The 13666-nt window shown below is 46.9% G+C and overlaps 1 protein-coding gene across 1 annotated transcript; it reads left to right on the top strand.

Moving 5' to 3' along the window:
• Positions 1-1501: 1501 nt before the first annotated feature.
• MMP27 (matrix metallopeptidase 27) lies at positions 1502-13207 on the top strand. The gene is given in 11 exon segments (XM_004764458.3): positions 1502-3090; positions 3888-4126; positions 5120-5268; positions 5361-5489; positions 7997-8158; positions 8338-8458; positions 9705-9835; positions 10604-10763; positions 11519-11622; positions 12939-13159; positions 13161-13207. Coding segments are annotated over 11 exon segments (1542 nt in total). The 5' UTR covers positions 1502-2988; the 3' UTR covers positions 13185-13207.
• The last annotated feature ends 459 nt before the right edge of the window (positions 13208-13666 follow it).

Genomic DNA, 13666 nt, shown 5'->3' with positions numbered 1-13666 from the left:
AAACTATTTCCATTCACAAAATACTTTGGAAATACTCGATTTCCTTCACAGGTTCCCTCAAATATGTCAGCACATTTTCTTCTCAATTTATTTTATGAGATGAGAAAACAAACTTGGATATACTATCATTTCATTCATTCACTCATTCGTTTATTCAGTAATAACTCGTCACCTGCATGTCCCAGGTACTGTGCTGGGGAAAGTGAGAGAGAGAGAGAAGGCATTCATTGCATCAATGTAACAAGTGCAAACATTGGAGCCAAGTTCAGACTATGCTATTTTCTGAGACATCTTGTGTCCACTTTTACAGGCATGAAGAGGGGAGATTCAGAACACTGGCTAGTTATGCTAGGTTCTTGGCCCAAACCTCATCTATATACACATTGTTGAGATGAGAACCGAATTCATAGTATTTCTTTAACCATATTTCAGAGAGTCCTTGAAAGCGAACCACAATAAGAAGTGAAACAACTCAAAAATTACTCCTTTTTAAAAGTCCTCTTTGTGTAGTATTTTCTGGCTATTACACTGACATTTTACGTGAATACAAGAGCTCCAAGAATCTGAGCTCAGAACTTAAGTAATGAGATGACTTTTTACCTTGGGTTAAATTTCTTCAAAAGCAAAGCCAAACTCCAGACCTTGGTGTGGTTATTTTACTGGGGACACGTTCCCAGGAAGCAGGAGTGGGGCAGCGGGCAGAGTGAGTAAGAGGAGAAAAGCCAACACAAGGGCGCTGTCGACATTCTATGACGGGCGACAGAGGCTCAATGCCAGCTGGACCTCCTGAGAAGCCTACCCAACACCTTTCTCTGTTGAAATCTGGAAGGGATCGGAGACTGGGTATTTGCCCATCCGTTCCCTCCTGCCTAGGGTGGGTCTAGGTAACGCTTGGGAAGAAAGCAGAAGGCATGCCAGAGAGATCTCCTGCATCTTGTTGATGGGAAGTTAAAATGTTGGGAAACTGGAGAAGTCTCTGGAGGATTTTAGCAGCCCAAGGAAGAAGACTTTAAGATACCAACACTGACCTCTGTTAACACTTTCTCCCCGCTCCTTTGTTGTGACAACACCCCAATTTCACTTGTGGTCGCCATACATCCAACGAATGGAATACATTCTGTGCCCCTGCTGGATGATGCGGCCAGTGTTTAATTTCTTGCCAAAATGCATACGCAGAGTATCCTGTGGGCTTCTGGAAAGACACTGGGAACTTGTTTACTCTGCCGTCCTCCTTCCTGGGGCCTGTAACACGGAGTCTCCAAACGTGTACAAAAAATCTTCTAATATGAGGGGCACCTGGGTGGCTCAGTGGGTTGAGCCACTACCTTTGGCTCGGGTCATGATCTCAGAGTCCTGGGATCGAGTCCCACATCGGGCTCTCTGCTCAGCGGGGAGCCTGCTTCCCTCTCTCTCTCTGCCAGCCTCTCTACCTACCTGGGATCTCTCTCTGTCAAATAAATAAATAAAAATCTTAAAAAAAAAAAATCTTCTAATATGAGAAACAGGCACCCAGAAAGAAACTTTGAAGAAATAGAGACATTTCTGGGACCAAAGCAAAATGTCAAGATACACTTAAAAATACTATACATTATCAAAAGATAGGGCATATTCTACATCCAAAAACCACTAACAAAATGCAAGAAAATAAATAAAACATTCAGAGAATTAGAAAGAACTCTTGGAAACTAAAAACACAACTGGGCTGGAAAATAATGTTGGCAGAAAGCAGTGAAAGAAATATTGGAGCACAGAGTTTCAATCAATGAGGTCCAAAAGATGTGCATTCCAGAAAAGGGAAGGGAAAATTGAGTGGGAAAAAATTATCAAAGAAATGACGGAGGAAATTTTTCTGGAAATTTTCATAGTGAAAGGGTCTGCTTACTGCCCAGCAACATTAATGGGAGAAGAAAAAGAAAAAAAGAAAACCACAAGAGACTTCAGTATGAAATTTCAGGATAGCTGCATAAAGAGAATATTTCCAACATTTTTCAGGGGAAAAAAATGAAGAATCAGAATAAAAGACTTCCCAGCAGCAGCACTAGATTCTAGAAAACCAGTAAGAGTGCCTCTAACATCCGAAAGAAAATTTACTTTGGTACACTCTCGATCAGGTGTCAGGATAGAATAAGGGGCATTCTTAAGCACAAGAAGATTGTGAAAACACTCATTTTTCTTGCACCCTTTCCAGCGCCTGCCCCCTCTCCCTTGGCTGTCTTCAAGTGTATTGGCTCTAATTGGCCAGACCTCCCAAAGTGCATCTCTGCCGAGCTACCTGCTTCCTATGGGCTCCCTCCGCACACCCCCTGTGCCATCCACATCCTATCCATTTCCTTCTTCAGGACCCACTGGAAGCCCCACCTAGCCGAGCCGCTGGGGCACGCCCATCAGCAGTGACCCCCTCTTTGGCTCTTCTCCGCTCTGGAATCTTCTGTGCACATTTTGCCATCCGTCTCGGTTTTGTCTGGTATTAATGTCTGTACGTGTCTGAATTTCCCAACAAGATGGGAACCACAACTCATTCACGCTTCGGTTTATGGTGACAGGCTGATAGCAGGTGCCCAGCAAACATGGGCTGTTTATCCTAGTTAATTATGGCAATCTGACTCCGGATTCAATTGTATTTTCATGGTACCTTTCTAGCCAAGATATCCTGGCATTTCGTTCAAAAGAAAATTACTTAATAAACTCTCAAGAATGTCAAAGATAAGAAGAGCTCCAACTTTGCAAGGACAACAGTAACTTGGAGGCCGGCTCCCTACTATATTCAATTCAGTAATCAAAAGGGATTGTGTTTCCTCAGAAACTGCAGATCATGATTGCAAAATCAAGTTAACCTAAGGGGAAAGGACTTATCCTGACACACTTCATGGCAAATGTCCTTTTCTGGTATTAATTAAAAGACAATACAAGCCAAGTCATGCCACGTCTCACTCTTGTTTTCTAAATTCCGTGGAAACAGAAACAGGCTTCAGCAGAAAGGAGAGAGGAATGAAGAACCTTCTGCTTCAATGTTTGCTCCTTGTAACGTTTTCTTCTGCATTTCCTATAGACCGAAACATGGACACTGGCGAGAACGCGCGGCTGGTGCAGGTATGTGTCTCAATATATGGTAATAAGGGCTATCGATAAAAAATTAATTTTCTTGGTTGCCTTGGAACCTAACAAGACAGCAAATTCCTGCAAAAGATTGTGGTACTTTCCCCTAACTCAAGGACACCAAGTAGCCGTGTGTGGGGCGGAACCTGGGGGTGTGAAAGGAAAGGAGATTTGCTGCCACTTCAAGCCATGGGTCCCGGCGGAGACCGAGCAGGGAGAAAGGGAACAGCCCTGGGAGAAATGGGGTCTCTCCACAGAAATATCATACCAGCTAGGGAGATCCAACTCCAGCTCTAGATCCTTACCCCTCCATGCATCGGAAATACTTGGCCTTGGAGATTCCCTCTAAAAATCAGTCCAGTCAATTTGCCATATTTGGCTAAATTAACCACATCTGCAAAAAGAACAACCACGTATCTCTTCTAGAATTTGTTTCAAGGGAACACCCAAATGCAGGGGCAAGCAGCAGTGTCTAAGCTGTGCGATCATTTAACACATGGAATCCGCCGATGCTCCTCCCTGCAGGCGTGGAGTTGTGTGGGCTGCGTGGGCTGCGTGGGCTGGGTAACCCCAGTCCCACGGGCTCAGCCACTCGTGGGGAGCTGGAAAGGCAGGCTGGCTCTTTTCCCGCTTTTCTCCTCCCCTCCCCCTCCTTCCTTCCCCTCACTCCTCACGTCTTTCTTCCCACCCACTGCCAAAAAGGATTTCAGGTGATTTTGTTTTATCCGGAGATACAGATGTGCCGTCCTGTAGTGTGTGTCCTACTTTATTTTTTCTCTCTCGTGGATCAGGCATATCTCAACCAGTTCTACTCTCTTGAAATAGAAGGGAGTCCTCTTGTCCAAAGCAAGAACGGGAGTCTCTTAGATGGCAAGATTCGGGAAATGCAAGCATTTTTTGGACTGACGGTGACTGGACAACTCGACTCACGCACCCTGGAGATGATGAGGACACCGAGGTGCGGAGTGCCAGATGTGGGTCAGTATGGTTACACTCTCCCAGGATGGGGAAGACACAACCTCACATACAGGTAACACCTGCGCGTACTGTCTCCCCCCCAGCGCCCTGGTCCAGAACTACAGGACTGTAACGTTTACTTTACCGAGCGCTTCCTAGGTCACTGATCTCATTCACTCCCTCCTCCCTGCGACGCTGGGATGTCGGCAGCCCTGCCGGGACTACCCGAAACAGACACTGACAGAGGTTATCGAAGCACCCCCCAGTCTTCCCAGCAGACTGGCTCTGGCAGTTCGCTTCACTTTCCCGCCTGGGCCACTCGCATACACGCTCAGCACCAGGAGCGCGACGGGCGGCCGACGCGACGGCTCGAGCGGAGAAGATGGGAAGAGCCTGGGACTCAGCCAGTTCATGTTAGAGATGCCTCGGGCTAGCGTCGTCAACCCTCAAGTGGAGCCCGGGTGGAGCGGGGAGTCCACCCCAGGCGGGGCGGGGAGAGGGGGCCGGCTCACTGGCAAAAAGAGGGTGGGGTGTGCTTCCCACCCGAGTCGGTGGCCGTGACTGTGGCTCTCAAGCCCTCCCGCGGGCCTCGAAGAACACGTCTCCTAGCTCTTCCTTCACTGTGTTGAGTCTTAGGATTTAAAATAATCATAGCTCTAGCAAGACAGGGAATGGAAGCCAGAGGGAAGTCTTTTCCCGAGTAACTGAGTCTTTCAAGCTCTCAAGGGAGACTCTTTGCATATGACGGGAGCATGAGATTGATGCCCTCGAGCTGCCGAGAACGCAGATCTCCGCTCGTGCACCGCAAGCCCACCCCGGAGAGGGGCGCTCCCCCGTCAGGATGTGATCTCAGGGAAGTCACAGAACCTCTCTGAGCCTCGTTTGTTGACGTCTTGACAGGATCGGGTCACAGAGCATATGGAAAACTTTGTTTAAATACTAACACAAGAGCGGCCCGACACTATCAGTGACTGCTGTGTATGATTTATAAGAAACGATCGTTTTGTCTTTGTATGTCTACATGCATGTGCCGTCACCGACGCATCTGTTTCTGTAATTTTTGAAGAATCGTCAACTACACTCCAGATATGGCCCAGGCAGATGTGGACGAGGCCATCCGGAGCGGCCTTGAGGTGTGGAGCCGAGTGACTCCGCTGACGTTCACCAAGACTTTCAAGGGGGTTGCAGACATCATGATTGCCTTTAGGACCCGAGGTAAGGTTTCCGGCAGAGGGAAAAGTCTGGCTATTTCCATCTCAGGAGATTTGGACAGGCTGACCTTTCTCCCCCTGTGACCTGTGTCTCAGTGCATGGCCGGTGCCCTCGTTATTTTGATGGCCCCCTGGGAGTCCTCGGACATGCCTTTCCTCCAGGTCTGGGTCTGGGTGGAGACACTCACTTCGATGAGGACGAAAACTGGACCAAGGATGGAGCAGGTGAGCCCAGTTCTCTTCGTGAGCAGAATCTTGTTCTAAAGAATCCCTGAAATGGCTTCACGATTAGTTGCTTTTTACTTTCCAGTTGCCCCACAGTTTCCATATTCACTGATGGACGTTTCAGTATCTATTAGATAACGGTGCTCTTCACGTCAGGGCCTTACCCGCACAGTGTCCTCGTGAAGACCCTGATCCTTTCCGGATCCGGGCCTTCTCCGCGTGGTCACACACGCACGCACACGCTCACAGCGCCTGAAGGTCTGCCCTGTGCCTGGAACCATGCAAGACCCTGGAGTTGTGCTAGACCAACCACAGAGTTGTACTAGACCACAGAGTTGTACTAGACCAGGCCTTCACAGGTTCATGACCTTGTGTGCTGCAAGGCCCGGACCGGCACCCTACAAGTCAGCGTGGACTGTGTGTTGTAGCAAGGGTAGAAGTCCTAGGGGCTGGGATTCTGAGATCGTGACTGAAGGATGGTGTGTGGGCTCGCGGTGCCTAGAAGGTCGATTCAGAGGCATGAACTTCCTCTTCTAACACTTGCCCACCTGCTGAGGAATTGGACCCCAAACCTTACTCAACCCATTAGACCAAATGAGTTGATTTTATTTCTTTCCTAGAAAATAGGACATTTTCTACTACTTCTCAAACAAGAAACAGAACTTTACTACAGTAAAAATATGTGTATCCAACAAGGGAGCCAGCTCCGGAGACTCTGGGTTCTCCCCATTTCGTTTTCTGTCATTGACAGTAGTTGCCTTGGGTCTGGGGTCTGGTTTCCAGGGTCCCAGGAAAGCAGAGGCTATGGCTCTCCTGATGTGTGGTCTCTCCAATCCCACAGTTCAGTCCTGAACAAGTAAGTCCAGACAGTCTGTGAGCTGTTCCATAGTTTCTGCAAACCAGTACATGATAGATGTTCCACAGCTTCGGTAAACAAAGTCAATCAGTGATCCTTTACCAGACAGCCGCTTGAGCCGGCTCTGCGCTAGAGCTGGAGTACACAACCGACCCTGACCTTCAGGGGTTTACAGCCTAGGGCACACGCAGTCTCAAGCAGCATTTAAATCAGCGTGACCCACCCCGGGATAAAGGAAACGATAGTAAAGTGGTAGGAGCAGGGGGAAGAAATGGGAACGGGAACACAGGTCAGGGGAGGACGTGATGGCAGACCTGAGCAGGAGGCTAAGCAGGCACCCAGCCGGAGAGCACTCCTGAAAGCGCAGCCTGACCGACTCAAGCAGCAGGATTGTGGCGGAAACGGTGAATAGGGCCCAGACCATGCAGCCTCTGAAAAGCCAGCATAAAGGATTGAAAGTCATGAGATGACTTGAGTTTGAATTATCTTTTCAAAGAGTCCCTTGTCCCATCTTGTCCAAACGCACACCCAGCGACACGGTGAGCCAGATGAGAGGTACCAGTCGAGGCCAGAGCACAGAACCGAAAGGACCGTTAAATAATCCCTGGTCATTCTGTGCTCATTTGTGCCTGCATCATCGGACAAGGCTCCATCAAAAAAGGCTCGGCCTTTTCTTTAGGGTCCATAGGCTGAATTGCAAGTCTAAGGACAGTCTTTTATGGTTCGAACCTTACAGGCTAGTGGGAGAGACAGGGAAAAGGGCAGCTTCGCCTGCATGCAGAGCCTTCCAGTGTGGGTGCGTAGGAGCATATCCAAGCATTCTTTCATCCAAATAAACCCCTGGACATCCAGCCACCCTTATGAAGTGCCCACTACTATCAGGTTAGCAGTCACCGGAGAGAAACGGTGGCTAAGACGCAGTCCCTGAAAAGACGCACAACTTCCTGAAAGTGGTCAGTGCAGTCCCTCACGTGCTATGGCAGAATTCCACACCGAGTCTGTGGAAACGCAGAAAGGTGCCTCTAACTCAGCCAGGAGAGGAGGGCTGCCTACGAGAAGCCTCGCACACAGGCTGATGCTAAAGGGATTTCCTGAGCGACAAGTGAGACAGCTCGGCACACGGGGCAGGAGAGACGATGTTCCGGGTAGAGGGGATGGAGGCAGGAGGACAGAGAGATTAGAAGGGATGTGGCACGAGTGAGAGATGAAAATGATGGCATATGGTTAGCTCATGAAATATGAAAACAAAGTATGAGCCTGATACAAAGGCAGGGACTAGATCGTGGAGGGCGATGGCGAGCACTTGATCCTACAGCAGGGAGGACTTCCACAGGATACAAGTAGGATAAACGTGATCAGACACACAGTCTAACCCAGCAACAACCCAAAACTGGTGGCTTCTTCTTTTTTATTTTCTCTAGTAATATCTGCTTCTCACACACCTGTTTCCTGCCATCTCGTTGTTCTTGATCATAGTTCTCCATGGTATGACTAGTGTTGAAATACTTCCAGATAAATGATGGCACATGGACCAATTATCCACTCTATGGCCAGCCTTTCCTTCTCTCCCCTTGGTTACTTCTTAACCTCAGATGCAACCATTCTCCTTTTGACGGACCCATATACCCATGTCTTTCCTATTTTTGTTAAGGATTCAGCTTGTTCCTTGTGGCTGCCCATGAATTTGGCCACGCACTGGGACTCTCTCACTCCAACGATCGAACAGCTTTGATGTTTCCAAATTATGTCTCCCTGGATCCTAACAAGTACCCGCTTTCTCAGGACGATATCAATGGGATCCAGTCCATCTACGGTGAGCAACCTCAGAAATCAGAATATAGGTGAACTCAGTAGGAAGATTTCCAGAAAGGAAGTGAAAAAATCACTTCTTGAAATATCACCATGAAGAAAACACCCACTTGGGTAAGATCCTTCTCTAGGTATTTCCGCATGCCTTCTGAATTCACGGTTCCCTTTCTTTTCTCATCAAAGGGAGTCTGCCTAAGACATCTGCTAAGCCAAAGGAGGCCACTATACCCCATGCCTGTGACCCTTATTTGACTTTTGACGCTATCACCACCTTCCGCAGAGAAGTAATGTTCTTTAAAGGCAGGTAAACTCATTCCCTTAAATACCTCAACTTCCTAGGAATATTTTATTTTCAAAAGATTTGGAGGTAAATAGGGAGGAAATCACAGAGATGGGGGAGAATGTGTTCCTTTTCCTTTTCATTTTATAACTGTCCATACTCTGTGGAATACTTTACTATGTGTATTCATCTCTTGCTCGTTTGATAAATTAATTTTTAAGAGTTGTTAAGCAAATTTTTAATTGCCCTTGTATAAAAAGGTGAAGTAGGATCATTTTCAGTGACCTCTTCACTAAAACCGTACACCCATCCCAGTGGTGCGGGAGCTGACCATTTCAGGAGCCAATTTCATTTCCGGAGCCAATGGTTAAAGTTGGGGGAGGATTGCAAACCACTTCGCATCACTTCTGTAGCCTGGAACTGGCCATGGTTGGGGCATTTGCACCCTGGAAAGCAGCAGATGATAAAAGGTCTTTTTTCCAGCGAGAGCGCCAGCTGGGAAACACCGATGAGCAGACCGTTCCTTTACGGGGCAGCAGGGACGCGGTCGCCGGGGTGGGAGCACTCCTCTCTCCCCGTGGACAGCTCACTGGGCTGCAGTGGCAACGCGGCCCGTCGGCTGTGTGTACCATGACTGCGTTTTCAGAACTCAGTATTGGGACACAGACCATCTCACAAGCACAGGGGCACAAGGAGAGAATATTTGAAATCAGTCTCCTTCTGCCCACAGCGAGACAGCCCTCGGATGCCATGCTCCGCGCCGTGGGGGCTGAGGCCGCTTGGCCGGGACGTCAAAGAGGGGTGGTCCAGGGCAGGAAGGGCTCTTTGGTCTTGCTCATAGACTCAGAACTTTACTGCCCGAGGGGAACATCTGAGGAAATCTCTTACCGTGCGATGCTCACAAGTCTTCATTCTAGCGAACGTCAGACTAAAAGCTTCTTCTGAGATGCTCGCTGTTGCCTTGGAACTTTGAGCATCACTGATTTGGCAAAAACGAGGCCCCTGAGCACTGAGCACTGAGATTTCTGAGCGGGTTTCTATTCTCGGTTCCCAGGAGAGCGAGCTCACAGGTGTGTTTTGACCTGGGTAGTGACAGAGGAGCCGTGAACTCACAACCACCCACATCGGCTGAGGAGAAGTGTGTGCATGCTCTAAATGATTTGAGGGGAATCTAATGAATTCAGTAAAAGAGAAGCCTAGATTACAGTGTTTCCACTGCAATATACGCTGTTTGTGTAAAGTGCTTTTTTGTTGTTGTTTTTTAACACAGGCATGTGTGGCGGATTTACTACGATATTGCGGACGTTGAATTTGAACGGATCTCTTCGTTTTGGCCCTCCCTGCCGGCAGATATCCACGCTGCATATGAGAGCCCCAACGATAAGATTCTAGTGTTTAAAGGTAACTTTGCCCATCACGCTTTCTCTTCTGTCTCTGGATACGTAAACCGGTCGGTGGGTGTTTGGGGCAAGGAACACAAAATCCATGCGTGAGGCAAATGGAGAGTTCTTCGGCCGTGGGTTCCTATCAGAAAGAAAAACTATCCAGGGTTCTCTGTGGCTGTGAAAACGAACATTGTCCCAACTACACCGCAGCTAAAAGAAGCCTGTATGGTAAAAACTAAAATAACGATCTTCTTTCTGCCAAATAAAGGGAACCCATCCCTCTTTTATATCCCTTTTATACTAGGATTATCAGATTCGGCAAATTAAAATACAAGACACCCTGAATTTCAGATAAAACACACAATTTTTTTTATTATGAGCAGGTCCCTTGTAGTATTTGAATATAATTATAGTAAAAGTCAGCCAGTGTTCATTTGAAATTCAAATGTGCCTGGAATCTTACATTTTTCAGTGCTGTTTTTATATGGATTTCATCAGATTACTTGCCTTTGCGAAGAGCCGAGGGCTGGAATCTAGGAGAATGTGTACAAACGAAGCTCACTGGGTTGTCCGAGTCAGAGACATTGCCAGGAGGCACACTAGTGAGCGTGTTGCCTGGCGGTCGGCATGTGTGGCGCGTGGACTCGGGATGATAAAGGCAGCTGAAGAAGGCAGGAAGAACAACCCCGAGAAACGAGGCATCTAGTTATTTTCGAGTTTCGTAGGACACCTGTTTTTCCCTCTAGGTAGCAGATGAGAAGATAATCACGTTCTCTCTTCCTAGATGACAGGTTCTGGGTGATCAGAGGATACGCTGTCTTGCCAGATTACCCCAAACCCATCCATACGCTCGGCTTTCCAAGACACGTGAAGAAAATTGACGCGGCTGTCTGCGACCACAGCACCAGAAAAACCTACTTCTTTGTGGGCATTTGGTGCTGGAGGTAAGTGTGCAGTCGACCTCTTCATTTTATTCTGCAGAAAACATCCACACACCATCACTTTAACATGGGCAGAAATAAAACTCACCTGTAGTCCTCTTAAAATCATTTATGTTCAAGCCCACCCCGGGTAGATGGCATTCACCAAACAAAAGAATGTTTCAGGGAGTCCAAAGCCTTTCTCAACATAAAAAATAATAATAATAAAATAAAATAAAGATAAAAAAAAAAACAGGTGATGCCAACCAAATTGCTGATAATACAAGCATACCCTGTCAAAATCTGCAAGCTGAGCCTTACTTTGTGTTTTTTTTTTTTTTTAAATTGCAACATACTTATGATACAGTGTCATGTTGGTTTCTGGTACAACACAGCAATTCGACACTTCCCCCTCATCGCCTGGTGCTCGTCACGACAGGTGCCTGCCTTCCTCTCCTTCCCGTTTCTGTGTCCCCCACCCACCTCCCCTCTGGTGACCAGCCGTGTGATCTCTGTAGTGCAGAGTCTGTTTTGTGAGCCCACGTTCTGATTTAATAGCATCAGTCTGATGAAGGACGTGGCTTGTTTCCACTCCTTGCTTTTTCTTTTCAAGACACAAGTGATTCAGCCACACACAATCTTTGACATGTTTTTCATCATTGATGGAATTAGAAGCTGCTGCTTCTCCACATCCCCCTTTGACTCCAACTGGGGCAGTGGAAGGATTAAGCTCCCCAGAGCAAAGATCCCCTGGGAACATTTCCAATCCCTGCTCGCAGGTATGACGAAGTGACCCAGAGCATGGACAGAGGGTACCCACGGAGGGTGGTGAAGCTCTTCCCAGGAATTGGGCTCCGAGTCGATGCTGCTTTCCAGCATAAAGGTGAGCATCACTGCCTAAACCTGTGGGTACTCAAGAGACCTCAGTGGCGGGGAGAGAACATAGACAGAAGTGAAAATGCTTCCATTTTCCTTGGTTGGGTTTTTTGGTTTTTTGAGGTTTGCCCTATTTTTTTTTTTTTAATATGTTCAGTTAGCTGACATACAGTGCGTCAATAGTTTTTGAGTAGCATTCACTGATTCATTAGTTGCATATAACTTTTAATGTGATTTTACTCTTCTCGGGTACCTATAATAATAAACTCCACCCAGGCTGGCATTCTCACAAACCTGATTAGTGAGCTCTAATTCTAAGTTCTGTTATACTATTTCAAATCTCTGCAAATGGTACCAAGATTAATTTTACTTATCATTGATCCAAGATAGCCCCTGAAACATACCCCCTGAAGAGTTGTTTTTGGTTTTGTTTTTGTTTTTCTAAGAATTTCTTTGTCAGAGACAGAGAGAAAGAGAACACAATCAGGGGAACTGTAGAGGTGGAGGAAGAAGCAGGCTCCCTGCTGAGCAAGGCACCCAGTGCAGGACTCGATCCCAGGGCCCTGGGATCATGACCTGAGCCGAAGGCAGACGCTTAACGACTGAGCCCCCCAGGCATCCCGCACACCTCCGGAGAGTTTTAAGTGTGAGAAATGACTAAGGACATGAACTGGACAGTGACTCTCGAACTAGCATGTGTGTAGTTAAAGTGTGCACTTGGGGGGTGCATGGGAAATGACTAATCCTTCAGAGTTTTTGAGGCGGATGTAGGACTGTGGGTAAGAAGCAGAAGTCTACAGCTTTGGAAGCACCCTGGTACTCAGAACGCTACGATGGCCTCGGACTTAGACCATGGATAACCACCTAGAACAAGGTGTAAACAGAGCCTAAAAAGTTTCCTGAATGACACCACCATTTATTGCAGTGAAATCACACAAACCTTAACACCTAAAACAGAGCAGAACAACTGGAGGAAAATGAGGATATAGGGCCAAGGCCAAACCCACAGGGGCCTTCTCCTCCCCCTTTGCTAAGACACTGTTCTGAAACCTAGTATGAGAACCTCTGGCGTGAACCACAGTCCGGCGAGACAAGGGGTAAACCCCTTGATATTCATGTTCAGACCTTGGCTTCTTCCTTGGGGAAATAAAACTAACAATATTTCTCATGTGACAATAGTAAAGTAAAATGGATCTCAGTAATACACGAGTTCCTTTTCTCTCCATAGTGTGCAATTATTTTTTTCTATCTATGCCTATAGTCAACAAGTGTGGAGCCGTCACAGAGTTGCACGAGATAACTAATGATACTCTCTCTCTCTAGGGTTCTTCTATTTCTTCCGTGGATCAAAGCAATTTGAATATGACCCCAAGGCAAAGAACATCACCAGAATAATGAAAATCAATTCCTGGTTTCGGTGTAAAGAACCATTAAACGCGTCATCCAATGTTAGTATCAGTGAGGAAGAAGTCCGTTCAGGAGGAATAGAGATGTTTTATCATAAGAATTCGTACTTGCTTATTCTCAGCTTTGTTCATGTGCTGAAAAAAAATCTGTAGTTATCAATAAATTCATAGACCTAAAATAAACCACCAGAGGTCTTTTAATCTGAACTCTACTTCAAAGTGGAGTAGAGCTGTTCTGTCACCCACGTTGCTGGTCCTGACTCTGGGTATCTGTTGGACAAAGATCCCGTGGGTATCCTGAGCTGCCTGATGCTTTTTACAGGAAGTTGTGATGTGTCAAACTCTCACTGTACTTTAATCCCATTTTATGCTTTGTGAACCTGAAGAAGTGAGCGTGTCTTATAACTGAATACTGCAGACGTTATTAAACCAATCTTCAGCACCTATTTTGTCTGGACCTGAGCAGTTAGAGGCCCTACAAACTGAACCCTCTTCCCCACCCCTATTCTGAACCCACCGAGAAATAGTGCTCAGTTCGGACAGAAAAACGCTACCTTTTTTACTGATAAAACTTACATAAGTGAATGTACCTATGGACAAGCTAGTTTCCTAATATCAGATTCTAGAATAAGAGGTACTTGCACA

Source organism: Mustela putorius, unplaced genomic scaffold, assembly GCF_011764305.1.
Source record: "Mustela putorius furo isolate JIRA1106 unplaced genomic scaffold, ASM1176430v1.1 tig00000198_pilon_pilon_pilon, whole genome shotgun sequence".
NCBI classification, from domain to species: Eukaryota; Metazoa; Chordata; class Mammalia; order Carnivora; family Mustelidae; genus Mustela; species Mustela putorius.
The sequence above is the reverse complement of the archived record's forward strand: the minus strand, read 5'-3'. Positions and strand labels throughout refer to the sequence as shown.